At 33.4% G+C, this 17,233-nt stretch overlaps 1 protein-coding gene across 13 annotated transcripts in view; it reads left to right on the forward strand.

Moving 5' to 3' along the window:
• LOC143052852 (pyruvate kinase PKM-like) overlaps nucleotides 1–6,187 on the forward strand; it is a 41,024-nt gene extending 34,837 nt beyond the window's left edge. For 11 of the 13 annotated variants that reach the window (XM_076225978.1, XM_076225983.1, XM_076225977.1 and 8 more), the window contains one exon: nucleotides 3,088–6,187. In XM_076225978.1, coding sequence (XP_076082093.1) covers nucleotides 3,088–3,404 — 317 coding nt within the window. In that variant the 3' untranslated portion in view covers nucleotides 3,405–6,187. The other 2 variants (XM_076225980.1, XM_076225984.1) reach the window with 2 other exon arrangements.
• Nucleotides 6,188–17,233: the final 11,046 nt, after the last annotated feature.

Here is a 17,233-nt window from a genome sequence, read left to right on the forward strand (position 1 = left end):
AATATTTCATGCATGTTCATAACTAGAAAATAATTAGATTCAACAGTCCTTAGGTCATGTAGGTTAGTAAGTAAAGTTTGATGACTGCATAACAATGTTCTCACACAGATATGGATGTAGTATAAAGCTTGAACACATAGCTTGGCTAAAGCATGCTTTTTTTACTTTATCAATGCTTTTAAATGTTTTCATAGTACTGCTTAGAAATCAGATATGCTCTAACTGTAGTAATGACGTTTTAACCAATGTGAAACTTATTTTGTAATAATTTTTTAATGACAATTTTTTTGGGCCATATTTGCCAAGTTGAATAGTAACACAGATTTAAGTCTTTGTAAATATGTCAAACAAGGATCTTGCCTTATATGAAAACATCAATCAATGTACCGATAATGTTTTCTTTCTTCTTTGAATTAAATGCATCTAAAAATTGTCAATCTTGGCGTAATTTTCTTTGTTGATGAAAACAAAGTTTATTTTATCTTTTTCAGCAATGCATTTTTCGGTAAAAAGACAATACCAAATTGCTGTCTTTTCACATCTGTCATTAATAATGTTTTAGTCAACAAACTTGAAAATTTACTCTATCATAATTTAGCAAATTGCAAACTTTCTCCCTCTTCAAAAATGTTTTCTAAATTTTTATGCATCTTGTATAAAAAAAAAACCACTAAAACAATGAGTTTCACATTGGTTCCTATTAAATCCTTCACCCTGCATGCTTCAATGTGCTTGTGTTTGCTTTATTTGTACACAGAACCTAAGACAGCAGGTGGTTGGGCTGATGATATGGATAAAAGGATCTACAAGGGACTCTCCGTAGGCAGAGTCAGGAAGTTTATCAAGACAGGAGACCCTATAGTTATCGTTACTGGCTGGAAATGTGGCAGCGGATATACAAACACAATGAGAATAATAAGCACCCCTGCCAAAGATGGGGACCCCATCGTCGGAACACAAGTCATTTCAGACTATAACGATTAACTAGTTTAGTTTTCTTTTGGTCAAAGAAATGTTGAACATTTTATAGACCTAAGTCAGTGCCTTAGTGCAAATTTTGAAAAAATATCTTATTTTGTGTTCATCAACAGAAGCTCTACAAAGTGGAGAATGATGCACACTACCTCATACATTGTAATATTTATTTATTTGTGCCAAAGGAATAATAAAACATGAAATAGCTTATTGCTGCTGCTCTCTCAACTAGCTTGTTTGTTAATAATAAAAATATATATCTTTTCTATTACTCTTTGTTTGCTATATAACTTTGCTAGTGAAGCTGTACATAGTTTCATTTGTACAATCCTAATAGGTGAATATATATGAGTCCTAGACTTATCCTTCAAATTTTGTATGAGCTAGGTAGAAATAGTTTAGGACATATTATTGCCACTTTAGAATTTTATTTGTTAGATTTCAAGTGAGTTTGTGTTTTTTCCAATTTAGGTTTATTATTTCTTTATTATATCCCCACTGTAAAGGAGGGGAGTACACTGGTTTTACTTTGTCAATGTGTCTGTCTCTCCTGAAATCTTCCTCAAGTTTTTCACAGAAAACTACAAATCAGAGCTTTCTAAAATTTGGTAGCCAACATTATGTAAGCATACTATATCATTTGATAGGTTTTACATCCACTGCTCATCGACTTCCTGTTTACTTAATATTTTGTGATTTTTTTTTTAGTTTAATTACATGCAGTTTAAGCAATGTTTCAAGGAAGTTTTAATAACAGGTGTCATTCCAGGGTTATGTCCCTTGAATAAAAAAAGTCTGCAAGATAATTTTAGTATAGTTAAGTATTGACCAATTTGAAGAACTATCAAGTTAAGAAACAATTCCCTTGGAAATTTTGAATTTTTCTACTAAACTATTGGATATTTGAGAACAGTGCTTTGAACCTGTTAGTTGGTGTGTGTTTTGCTTGTTCCTGATTTACCCTTGTTCTGTTTACTGTTATTCAAATCATGGTTATAAATAAAAATAGGCTGGTCATGTACTGACTTAGCTCTCATTTTTCCTTTAACAGGGAAATTTTGTTTTAAATTTGAATACACCTTATTGCTATTCTTGGTTAAACTTTTGACATCATACAACAAAAACTTTTTCATTGTGGCGTCAAATATTTTCTATTATGATGTCAAAATTTTACGGGAACTTTTTTATGATGACAAATAGCGATAAGGTGTATAACGGTAAAGACATATAATAGAAATCTTAAGATCTCTTAAAAACTATATAAAAGAAATTGAGAAAAGGTGCCACAGTCAAAGAAACATGGATTGATAGAAGTTTGCAGAACAACAAGTATGGAAAATTTGTAAGAGTTTTGAAAATTATATAAGTTCAGGCTATTCCAGAAAAAAAATTAGGGGAAAGGGGGTGGGGTGGGGATTGGAGGGCACTTTATATTAATGATATATGCGTGATTAGTATTAGAATAACTTTTTATACTGTAATGCACTATGATTCTCAATTACAATTGTCTGTTTGGCTGGTGCTGAAACGAAATACCTTCCAACCCTCATACATTTTTTTTTTCTAAAATAGCCCTTAGCAGAATGTTGTCTTTACATTTTTTGTAAAAAAAAATCATGGAAGTCTCATAAATTGATTCATTGATTTGTATGAGGAATATGATACGGCAGATATACTGATCGATGAACTAGTTCATGATTCCTTTCAATACTTAGATAGTTTAATTAATTGTAAGTTTTAACATTATGTGATTTCAACTGTTGAAACAACTTTGTTATTTTGTTTGCTTTGATATTGTTGCATGTAGCTTTTATGTTGCTTTTCATCCTGCTTGCTTAGTACTTGTATTCATCTGATGAACATGATTTAAGCTAATTTTTCTGCTGATATAGATTTTTGAATTCTGTAAATTTAAAAAACAAACTAACGTAAAAAAAATATCTCAATAAAAAATGTTTATCTATAGAACGTTGTATTTATAGCATATTATTCTATTTATAGAATCTGTAATGAGTGAATGGACAGTAGATGTTGATCGTAGCATCTATATGGGTATCAACGTATTGCTTTTCTAAAGAACATTGTATTTATAGCATATTATTTTATTTATAGAATCTGTAATGAGTGAATGGACAGTAGATGTTGATCGTAGAATCTATATGGGTATCAATGTAGGAATGCACAGAGGGTTCATCAATCCAGGAGATTCAGTTGTCATAGTAACCGGCTGGAAACCAGGCTCCGGCTCCACCAATACAATGAGAGTGATTAATTGTCAGGACACCAGACAGAAGGACATGTTAGAACCAATCACAGGAGTATCGAGTGTACCAAGCTTCAATAAGATAACATCAGGCGAGTCTCTGAAGAGTCTGAGTGTGTCTGAAGGAAGCTCCAAGTCTATTGATGGAGATGTTAAGTTTTTCTAAAGTTTTCCTAGACATTTAACTGCTACATGGTTACGTACAAGGACATTGTTATTTATTAACGAGTAGTTTTCTGCCACTGTTTTTTTTGTTGATTTTTGATTGTATTAAAGTCATATGAAAGTTATGTAGATCGTACCCTCCCAGTACTAAATCGTAATTGTTAAATAATGCAGAGACATCATATTTTCTAATGATCAGGTGTATTTGTTGAATACATGGAAACCATACCAATTTGATTTCAATTTTTTTTTAAACTTTTAGCATTTCTGTAATTTCTTTTCAGCAATTAAGCTATTTTATAATTTTGGTTTGTGTTATATCCAACTTTGCTGTTTGTTACAAATAATATTTAAGAAGAACATAAGGTTAATAAGATATTTCAATGATAAGGGTCATAAGGGAACAAACATTAGTCAATTTTTGAAAGGTTGATTGAAGCACCAAATGCATGTACTTATAAAATTTGTGAGGGTTAGCTAAATTCATTTTTCTTTAAAAAAAAAAAGGTGGTGGTGGGGGGGGGGGGGTGTATAGCATATAGATGTTTTTATAAGTGTCTTAATAACTAGATATGTGATTTTCTTTCCAGTAAAACAAATTTTAAATGGTTAAATTGAGATATTGCATAATAGTTATTTGTGATACATACATTGTATTTTGATATAGAATCTTGTGGTCAACACATTATTTGTGATACATACATTGTATTTTGATATAGAATCTTGTGGTCAACACATTTTTTGCATGGTTCTCTAAAAGTATAGTAGAGTTATTCTTTTATATCAATACTGTTCTTCAGAATTCAGGTCAAAATGTTAGTAATACTCAGTCACACAACAGTTACTGCCCCTAAATAGTGAACAATGTTATTTTTATGTAAAGCAGCTATTTTCACGAGATTTTACAATTTTGATGGTTGTTTTAAGAAATTTTAACGGCTGATCTAATTTTGATTTTTGATTTTGATTATATTTTATGCAACAGGCCTATGTGCTTTTTACAACTGACATTCCCTTGCATTATTACAACCGTATAATGAATGAAACTTAATTACTGATTGCCCTGATTACATTTATACTTTTTTATTTGGTTTGTTATGTGTATTAGTATGGAAGGCCCCCCTCCCCTTCCTAAACAAAAAATTAATTAAAAAATAACAAAAAAAACCAACAACAGATAAACATTAAATTAGGTCAATAATGATAGAATTACCAGATGATTTCATTTACAAAAGCATAATGAAGTGTATTGGTGCAGGATTTTTATAGTTGTCAAAACTTAAATTTATATATATTGTTGTTTTGAAACTTTTTGTTAAAGACTTAGTAAGAATTTTGAAGTAACAACACTTATTAAGTTATGGATTGTTTTCTATGGCTTAAATCATGCCTGAAAATAGTGCTATGTGTCCTCTCCACATTTTTATATTTTATGTTGTATTAGATAATAAAGTGCTATTTGTTGTTACTTTTAGTCTATTTTTTATAGGATTGAAGTGTAAAACCAAATCAATACTTTCCTTTAAAATTCTGGACCCAATTTTTTTACAGTGTAATATTACCCCCCACCCCCTTCCCCCCTTCTTGCAATTTGAGGCATTAAACATGGAGAAATAAATTTGGAAGGGGTATAATAATGAATGGCAAGTAACCCACTGTCAACACTAGGGACGAAAATCAAGGGATGACAATAGTGGTCTGGGACCTGATGAGGAAATAAAAGTTAACTTACATTTTCAGAAATAAAATCTTAAGACAAAACATAATGCACAAAGAGTAAGGGGGGAAAATGTGAGATATTTGAAATTTTAGAAATTTTGGAAAAGAACCAGGAGTCGATTTCACAAAGATACTTATGACTAAGATTGGTCGTAAGTGTACTGAATTGTGCATGACTTATGACCAACTTACGACCAATTTTAGTCGTAAGTTATTTTAATGAAATCGACCCAAGTATTCTTTAGACATTTAATTTTCTCCTTGTCATGTTAAGGGCCTCAACTTGCCAAATTAAGGTTAGCACAAGCTACAAATACATTTTTTTATATGTTCTTTTAAATTTTGAATCGCTTTGGTGAAAAGTTTGGTTATTTCAAAGTTTGCGTTCCCATGAATGCTTCTAGATATTTTTGACTTGAATAAGCATAGTTTTACAGTTGTTTATGGTGATAGTGATAGTAAACATTTCTTAAATAGTAACTAAAATTTTGCATTTGACATCTGGTTTATTTTACTTTTTCTCTCTGACTTTTAATTACACTCTTCCCTCTTGGTCATTCAAAAAACAATGATAGAAATCAAATATTTATAAAAACAAATTCAAAATACGTCATAATATTGTGTACACAGACAAGCAACTAAGAGACCCATTCGTTTCTTCACCTGATTTCTAATCATTGCTGGATAATAAATACTGTAAGCCAACTTATTTTCAGTGATACTTTATTTCACATTTAGCCTTTTCAGACCCACTTTGTGGCTATTTCGTAATTTTCACATTTACTTGATGTAATAAAATAAGAAAAATCAAAGTTTTACATATACATTACAATTTATATATACATTATTTTGCTACTTGCGAAAATCCCATATTGTTGTAGTGACATCTCAGATAGCAGTACCACCGTCACATATTAAATACCTCTAAACACTAAATAGCTTTAGCTCTGTATCAGCATTGTAACAGGTCATCAACCTTGTCAATATGTGTGTACTGGACATAAATTATTTTTTATTTTGCAAATTGTAGTGCCATAAGAACAATAAAACTTCTACAAGCAAATATACCTGTTTTATACCAATAAAGTTAGAATCTGTAGTATGCTGAGGTCTATGACAGCCAGAGGCGGATTTAGGGGGGGGGGACCCAGGGGGCCCGGGCCCCCCTTTTTGGGAAAAAAATTGGTTGCTCATATAGGGAATCACTGAAGCGTGACTTGAGCGGGCCCCCTCTTAGGTCAGTCAGTGGGCCCCCACTTATGAAAATTTATGACAGCAACCCAAAATTACACAAAGAAATCATATTAATCTATAGTAGTCTAGTCAAAAAACTATAGGGCACCTATCAGATGTTAATGACAGCAACCTGACAACCAAATAAATCACATTTGTCTATAGTAGTCTGTATGGAGATGTCAATGACAGCAACCCAACAGTACACAAAGAAATCACATTTATCTATAGTAGTCTGTATGGAGATGTCAATTACAGCAACCCAACAGTACACAAAGAAATCATATCTATAGTAGTCTGTATGGAAATGTCAATGACAGCAACCCAACAGTACACAAAGAAATCATATTTATCTATAGTAGTCTGTATGGAGATGTCAATGACAGCAACCCAACAGTACACAAAGAAATCACATTTATCTATAGTAGTCTGTATGGAGATGTCAATGACAGCAACCCAACAGTACACAAAGAAATCATATTTATCTATAGTAGTCTGTATGGAGATGTTAATGACAGCAACCCAACAGTACACAAAGAAATCATATTTATCTATAGTAGTCTGTATGGAAATGTCAATGACAGCAACCCAACAGTACACAAAGAAATCATATTTATCTATAGTAGTCTGTATGGAGATGTCAATGACAGCAACCCAACAGTACACAAAGAAATCACATTTATCTATAGTAGTCTGTATGGAGATGTCAATGACAGCAACCCAACAGTACACAAAGAAATCATATTTATCTATAGTAGTCTGTATGGAGATGTTAATGACAGCAACCCAACAGTACACAAAGAAATCATATTTATCTATAGTAGTCTGTATGGAGATGTCAATGTCAGCAACCCAACAGTACACAAATAAATCACATTTATCTATAATAGTCTGTATGGAGATGTCAATTACAGCAACCCAACAGTACAAAGAAATCATATTTATCTATAGTAGTCTGTATGGAGATGTCAATGACAGCAACCCAACAGTACACAAAGAAATCATATCTATAGTAGTCTGTATGGAGATGTCAATGTCAGCAACCCAACAGTACACAAAGAAATCATATTTATCTATAGTAGTCTGTATGGAGATGTGAGTTACAGCAACCCAACAGTACAAAGAAATCATATTTATCTATAGTAGTCTGTATGGAGATGTCAATGACATCAACCCAACAGTACACAAAGAAATCATATTTATCTATAGTAGTCTGTATGGAGATGTCAATGACAGCAACCCAACAGTACACAAAGAAATCATATTTATCTATAGTAGTCTGTATGGAGATGTCAATTACAGCAACCCAACAGTACACAAAGAAATCACATTTATCTATAGTAGTCTGTATGGAGATGTCAATGACAGCAACCCAACAGTACAAAGAAATCATATTTATCTATAGTAGTCTGTATGGAGATGTCAATGACAGCAACCCAACAGTACACAAAGAAATCACCTTTATCTATAGTAGTCTGTATGGAGATGTCAATGACAGCAACCCAACAGTACACAAAGAAATCACATTTATCTATAGTAGTCTGTATGGAGATGTCAATGACAGCAACCCAACAGTACACAAAGAAATCATATTTCTATAGTAGTCTGTATGGAGATGTCAATTACAGCAACCCAACAGTACAAAGAAATCATAATTATCTATAGTAGTCTGTATGGAGATGTCAATGACAGCAACCCAACAGTACACAAAGAAATCACCTTTATCTATAGTAGTCTGTATGGAGATGTCAATGACAGCAACCCAACAGTACACAAAGAAATCACATTTATCTATAGTAGTCTGTATGGAGATGTCAATTACAGCAACCCAACAGTACACAAAGAAATCATATCTATAGTAGTCTGTATGGAAATGTCAATGACAGCAACCCAACAGTACACAAATAAATCATATTTATCTATAGTAGTCTGTATGGAGATGTTAATGACAGCAACCCAACAGTACACAAAGAAATCATATTTATCTATAGTAGTCTGTATGGAAATGTCAATGACAGCAACCCAACAGTACAAAGAAATCATATTTATCTATAGTAGTCTGTATGGAGATGTCAATGACAGCAACCCAACAGTACACAAAGAAATCATATTTATCTATAGTAGTCTGTATGGAGATGTCAATGACAGCAACCCAACAGTACACAAAGAAATCACATTTATCTATAGTAGTCTGTATGGAGATGTCAATGACAGCAACCCAACAGTACACAAAGAAATCATATTTATCTATAGTAGTCTGTATGGAGATGTTAATGACAGCAACCCAACAGTACACAAAGAAATCATATTTATCTATAGTAGTCTGTATGGAAATGTCAATGACAGCAACCCAACAGTACACAAAGAAATCATATTTATCTATAGTAGTCTGTATGGAGATGTTAATGACAGCAACCCAACAGTACACAAAGAAATCATATTTATCTATAGTAGTCTGTATGGAAATGTCAATGACAGCAACCCAACAGTACACAAAGAAATCATATTTATCTATAGTAGTCTGTATGGAGATGTCAATGACAGCAACCCAACAGTACACAAAGAAATCACATTTATCTATAGTAGTCTGTATGGAGATGTCAATTACAGCAACCCAACAGTACACAAAGAAATCATATTTATCTATAGTAGTCTGTATGGAGATGTTAATGACAGCAACCCAACAGTACACAAAGAAATCATATTTATCTATAGTAGTCTGTATGGAGATGTCAATGTCAGCAACCCAACAGTACACAAATAAATCACATTTATCTATAATAGTCTGTATGGAGATGTCAATTACAGCAACCCAACAGTACAAAGAAATCATATTTATCTATAGTAGTCTGTATGGAGATGTCAATGACAGCAACCCAACAGTACACAAAGAAATCATATCTATAGTAGTCTGTATGGAGATGTCAATGTCAGCAACCCAACAGTACACAAAGAAATCATATTTATCTATAGTAGTCTGTATGGAGATGTGAGTTACAGCAACCCAACAGTACAAAGAAATCATATTTATCTATAGTAGTCTGTATGGAGATGTCAATGACATCAACCCAACAGTACACAAAGAAATCATATTTATCTATAGTAGTCTGTATGGAGATGTCAATGACAGCAACCCAACAGTACACAAAGAAATCATATTTATCTATAGTAGTCTGTATGGAGATGTCAATTACAGCAACCCAACAGTACAAAGAAATCACATTTATCTATAGTAGTCTGTATGGAGATGTCAATGACAGCAACCCAACAGTACAAAGAAATCATAATTATCTATAGTAGTCTGTATGGAGATGTCAATGACAGCAACCCAACAGTACACAAAGAAATCACCTTTATCTATAGTAGTCTGTATGGAGATGTCAATGACAGCAACCCAACAGTACACAAAGAAATCACATTTATCTATAGTAGTCTGTATGGAGATGTCAATGACAGCAACCCAACAGTACACAAAGAAATCATATTTCTATAGTAGTCTGTATGGAGATGTCAATTACAGCAACCCAACAGTACAAAGAAATCATAATTATCTATAGTAGTCTGTATGGAGATGTCAATGACAGCAACCCAACAGTACACAAAGAAATCACCTTTATCTATAGTAGTCTGTATGGAGATGTCAATGACAGCAACCCAACAGTACACAAAGAAATCACATTTATCTATAGTAGTCTGTATGGAGATGTCAATGACAGCAACCCAACAGTACACAAAGAAATCATATTTCTATAGTAGTCTGTATGGAGATGTCAATGACAGCAACCCAACAGTACAAAGAAATCATATTTATCTATAGTAGTCTGTATGAAGATGTCAATGACAGCAACCCAACAGTACACAAAGAAATCACATTTATCTATAGTAGTCTGTATGGAGATGTCAATGACAGCAACCCAACAGTACACAAAGAAATCATATTTATCTATAGTAGTCTGTATGGAGATGTCAATTACAGCAACCCAACAGTACACAAAGAAATCACATTTATCTATAGTAGTCTGTATGGAGATGTCAATGTCAGCAACCCAACAGTACAAAGAAATCACATTTATCTATAGTAGTCTGTATGGAGATGTCAATGACAGCAACCCAACAGTACACAAAGAAATCATATTTATCTATAGTAGTCTGTATGAAGATGTCAATGACAGCAACCCAACAGTACAAAGAAATCATATTTATCTATAGCATGTATGGAGATGTCAATTACAGCAACCCAGCAGTACACAAAGAAATCACATTTATTTAAAGTAGTCTGTATGGAGATGTCAATGACAGCAACCCAACAGTACAAAGAAATCACATTTATCTATAGCATGTATGGAGATGTCAATTACAGCAACCCAGCAGTACACAAAGAAATCACATTTATTTAAAGTAGTCTGTATGGAGATGTCAATGACAGCAACCCAACAGTACACAAAGAAATCATATTTATCTATAGTAGTCTGTATGGAGATGTCAATGTCAGCAACCCAACAGTACAAAGAAATCATATTTATCTATAGTAGTCTGTATGGAGATGTCAATGACAGCAACCCAACAGTACACAAAGAAATCACATTTATCTATAGTAGTCTGTATGGAGATGTCAATGACAACAACCCAACAGTACACAAAGAAATCACATTTATCTATAGTAGTCTGTATGGAAATGTCAATGACAGCAACCCAACAGTACAAAGAAATCATATTTATCTATAGTAGTCTGTATGGAAATGTCAATGACAGCAACCCAACAGTACACAAAGAAATCACATTTATTTAAAGTAGTCTGTATGGAGATGTCAATTATAGCAACCCAACAGTACAAAGAAATCATATTTATCTATAGTAGTCTGTATGGAGATGTCAATGACAGCAACCCAACAGTACACAAAGAAATCATATTTATCTATAGTAGTCTGTATGGAGATGTCAATGACAACAACCCAACAGTACACAAAGAAATCACATTTATCTATAGTAGTCTGTATGGAAATGTCAATGACAGCAACCCAACAGTACAAAGAAATCATATTTATCTATAGTAGTCTGTATGGAAATGTCAATGACAGCAACCCAACAGTACACAAAGAAATCATATTTATCTATAGTAGTCTGTATGAAGATGTCAATGACAGCAACCCAACAGTACACAAAAAAAATCATATTTATCTATAGCATGTATGGAGATGTCAATGACAGCAACCCAACAGTACACAAAGAAATCATATTTATCTATAGTAGTCTGTATGGAAATGTCAATGACAGCAACCCAACAGTACACAAAGAAATCATATTTATCTATAGTAGTCTGTATGAAGATGTCAATGACAGCAACCCAACAGTACAAAGAAATCATATTTATCTATAGCATGTATGGAGATGTCAATGACAGCAACCCAGCAGTACACAAAGAAATCACATTTATCTATAGTAGTCTGTATGGAGATGTGAATGACAACAACCCAACAGTACAAAGAAATCACATTTATCTATAGCATGTATGGAGATGTCAATTACAGCAACCCAGCAGTACACAAAGAAATCACATTTATTTAAAGTAGTCTGTATGGAAATGTCAATGACAGCAACCCAACAGTACACAAAGAAATCATATTTATCTATAGTAGTCTGTATGGAGATGTCAATGACAGCAACCCAACAGTACAAAGAAATCACATTTATCTATAGTAGTCTGTATGGAGATGTCAATGACAGCAACCCAACAGTACAAAGAAATCATATTTATCTATAGCATGTATGGAGATGTCAATGACAGCAACCCAACAGTACACAAAGAAATCATATTTATCTATAGTAGTCTGTATGGAGATGTCAATTATAGCAACCCAACAGTACAAAGAAATCACATTTATTTAAAGTAGTCTGTATGGAGATGTCAATTATAGCAACCCAACAGTACACAAAGAAATCATATTTATCTATAGTAGTCTGTATGAAGATGTCAATGACAGCAACCCAACAGTACACAAAAAAAATCACATTTATCTATAGTAGTCTGTATGGAAATGTCAATGACAGCAACCCAACAGTACAAAGAAATCATATTTATCTATAGTAGTCTGTATGAAGATGTCAATGACAACAACCCAACAGTACACAAAGAAATCATATTTATCTATAGTAGTCTGTATGAAGATGTCAATGACAACAACCCAACAGTACACAAAGAAATCACATTTATCTATAGTAGTCTGTATGGAAATGTCAATGACAGCAACCCAACAGTACAAAGAAATCATATTTATCGATAGTAGTCTGTATGGAAATGTCAATGACAGCAACCCAACAGTACACAAAGAAATCATATTTATCTATAGTAGTCTGTATGAAGATGTCAATGACAGCAACCCAACAGTACACAAAAAAATCATATTTATCTATAGAAGTCTGTATGGAGATGTCAATGACAGCAACCCAACAGTACAAAGAAATCATAATTATCTATAGTAGTCTCTATGGAGATGTCAATGACAGCAACCCAACAGTACAAAGAAATCATATTTATCTATAGTAGTCTGTATGGAGATGTCAATTACAGCAACCCAACAGTACAAAGAAATCATATTTATCTATAGTAGTCTGTATGGAGATGTCAATGACAGCAACCCAACAGTACAAAGAAATCATAATTATCTATAGTAGTCTCTATGGAGATGTCAATGACAGCAACCCAACAGTACAAAGAAATCATATTTATCTATAGTAGTCTGTATGGAGATGTCAATGACAGCAACCCAACAGCACACAAAGAAATCATATTTATCTATAGTAGTCTGTATGGAGATGTCAATGACAGCAACCCAACAGTACACAAAGAAATCATATTTATCTATAGTAGTCTGTATGGAGATGTCAATGACAGCAACCCAACAGTACACAAAGAAATCATATTTATCTATAGTAGTCTGTATGGAGATGTCAATGACAGCAACCCAACAGTACAAAGAAATCACATGTGTCTATAGTAGTCTGTATGGAGATGTCAATGACAGCAACCCAACAGTACAAAGAAATCACATGTATCTATAGTAGTCTGTATGGAGATGTCAATGACAGCAACCCAACAGTACAAAGAAATCATAATTATCTATAGTAGTCTGTATGGAGATGTCAATGACAGCAACCCAACAGTACAAAGAAATCACATGTATCTATAGTAGTCTGTATGGAGATGTCAATGACAGCAACCCGACAATACACAAAGAAATCATATTTATCTATAGTAGTCTGTATTGAGATGTCAATGACAGCAACCCAACAGTACACAAAGAAATCATATTTATCTATAGTAGTCTGTATGGAGATGTCAATGACAGCAACCCAACAGTACACAAAGAAATCATATTTATCTATAGTAGTCTGTATGGAGATGTCAATGACAGCAACCCAACAGTACACAAAGAAATCATATTTATCTATAGTAGTCTGTATGGAGATGTCAATGACAGCAACCCAACAGTACAAAGAAATCATAATTATCTATAGTAGTCTCTATGGAGATGTCAATGACAGCAACCCAACAGTACAAAGAAATCATATTTATCTATAGTAGTCTGTATGGAGATGTCAATGACAGCAACCCAACAGCACACAAAGAAATCATATTTATCTATAGTAGTCTGTATGGAGATGTCAATGACAGCAACCCAACAGTACACAAAGAAATCATATTTATCTATAGTAGTCTGTATGGAGATGTCAATGACAGCAACCCAACAGTACACAAAGAAATCATATTTATCTATAGTAGTCTGTATGGAGATGTCAATGACAGCAACCCAACAGTACAAAGAAATCACATGTGTCTATAGTAGTCTGTATGGAGATGTCAATGACAGCAACCCAACAGTACAAAGAAATCACATGTATCTATAGTAGTCTGTATGGAGATGTCAATGACAGCAACCCAACAGTACAAAGAAATCATAATTATCTATAGTAGTCTGTATGGAGATGTCAATGACAGCAACCCAACAGTACAAAGAAATCACATGTATCTATAGTAGTCTGTATGGAGATGTCAATGACAGCAACCCGACAATACACAAAGAAATCATATTTATCTATAGTAGTCTGTATTGAGATGTCAATGACAGCAACCCAACAGTACAAAGAAATCATATTTATCTATAGTAGTCTGTATGGAAATGTCAATGACAGCAACCCAACAGTACACAAAGAAATCATATTTATCTATAGTAGTCTGTATGAAGATGTCAATGACAGCAACCCAACAGTACACAAAAAAATCATATTTATCTATAGCATGTATGGAGATGTCAATGACAGCAACCCAACAGTACACAAAGAAATCATATTTATCTATAGTAGTCTGTATGGAAATGTCAATGACAGCAACCCAACAGTACACAAAGAAATCATATTTATCTATAGTAGTCTGTATGGAGATGTCAATGACAGCAACCCAACAGTACACAAAGAAATCACATTTATCTATAGTAGTCTGTATGTAGATGTCAATGACAGCAACCCAACAGTACACAAAGAAATCATATTTATCTATAGTAGTCTGTATGGAGATGTCAATGACAGCAACCCAACAGTACACAAAGAAGTCATATTTATCTGTAGTAGTCTGTATGGAGATGTCAATGACAGCAACCCAACAGTACACAAAGAAATCACCTTTATCTATAGTAGTCTGTATGAAGATGTCAATGACAGCAACCCAACAGTACACAAAGAAATCATATTTATCTATAGTAGTCTGTATGGAGATGTCAATTATAGCAACCCAACAGTACAAAGAAATCACATTTATTTAAAGTAGTCTGTATGGAGATGTCAATTATAGCAACCCAACAGTACACAAAGAAATCATATTTATCTATAGTAGTCTGTATGGAGATGTCAATGACAGCAACCCAACAGTACACAAAGAAATCATATTTATCTATAGTAGTCTGTATGAAGATGTCAATGACAGCAACCCAACAGTACACAAAAAAATCACATTTATCTATAGTAGTCTGTATGGAAATGTCAATGACAGCAACCCAACAGTACAAAGAAATCATATTTATCTATAGTAGTCTGTATGAAGATGTCAATGACAACAACCCAACAGTACACAAAGAAATCATATTTATCTATAGTAGTCTGTATGAAGATGTCAATGACAACAACCCAACAGTACACAAAGAAATCACATTTATCTATAGTAGTCTGTATGGAAATGTCAATGACAGCAACCCAACAGTACAAAGAAATCATATTTATCGATAGTAGTCTGTATGGAAATGTCAATGACAGCAACCCAACAGTACACAAAGAAATCATATTTATCTATAGTAGTCTGTATGAAGATGTCAATGACAACAACCCAACAGTACACAAAAAAATCACATTTATCTATAGTAGTCTGTATGAAGATGTCAATGACAACAACCCAACAGTACACAAAGAAATCACATTTATCTATAGTAGTCTGTATGGAAATGTCAATGACAGCAACCCAACAGTACAAAGAAATCATATTTATCGATAGTAGTCTGTATGGAAATGTCAATGACAGCAACCCAACAGTACACAAAGAAATCATATTTATCTATAGTAGTCTGTATGAAGATGTCAATGACAGCAACCCAACAGTACACAAAAAAATCATATTTATCTATAGAAGTCTGTATGGAGATGTCAATGACAGCAACCCAACAGTACAAAGAAATCATAATTATCTATAGTAGTCTCTATGGAGATGTCAATGACAGCAACCCAACAGTACAAAGAAATCATATTTATCTATAGTAGTCTGTATGGAGATGTCAATTACAGCAACCCAACAGTACAAAGAAATCATATTTATCTATAGTAGTCTGTATGGAGATGTCAATGACAGCAACCCAACAGTACAAAGAAATCATAATTATCTATAGTAGTCTCTATGGAGATGTCAATGACAGCAACCCAACAGTACAAAGAAATCATATTTATCTATAGTAGTCTGTATGGAGATGTCAATGACAGCAACCCAACAGCACACAAAGAAATCATATTTATCTATAGTAGTCTGTATGGAGATGTCAATGACAGCAACCCAACAGTACACAAAGAAATCATATTTATCTATAGTAGTCTGTATGGAGATGTCAATGACAGCAACCCAACAGTACACAAAGAAATCATATTTATCTATAGTAGTCTGTATGGAGATGTCAATGACAGCAACCCAACAGTACAAAGAAATCACATGTGTCTATAGTAGTCTGTATGGAGATGTCAATGACAGCAACCCAACAGTACAAAGAAATCACATGTATCTATAGTAGTCTGTATGGAGATGTCAATGACAGCAACCCAACAGTACAAAGAAATCATAATTATCTATAGTAGTCTGTATGGAGATGTCAATGACAGCAACCCAACAGTACAAAGAAATCACATGTATCTATAGTAGTCTGTATGGAGATGTCAATGACAGCAACCCGACAATACACAAAGAAATCATATTTATCTATAGTAGTCTGTATTGAGATGTCAATGACAGCAACCCAACAGTACACAAAGAAATCATATTTATCTATAGTAGTCTGTATGGAGATGTCAATGACAGCAACCCAACAGTACACAAAGAAATCATATTTATCTATAGTAGTCTGTATGGAGATGTCAATGACAGCAACCCAACAGTACACAAAGAAATCATATTTATCTATAGTAGTCTGTATGGAGATGTCAATGACAGCAACCCAACAGTACACAAAGAAATCACATTTATCTATAGTAGTCTGTATGTAGATGTCAATGACAGCAACCCAACAGTACACAAAGAAATCATATTTATCTATAGTAGTCTGTATGGAGATGTCAATGACAGCAACCCAACAG

The sequence above is a fragment of the Mytilus galloprovincialis genome, chromosome 11, assembly GCF_965363235.1.
Source record: "Mytilus galloprovincialis chromosome 11, xbMytGall1.hap1.1, whole genome shotgun sequence".
NCBI lineage: Eukaryota > Metazoa > Mollusca > Bivalvia > Mytilida > Mytilidae > Mytilus > Mytilus galloprovincialis.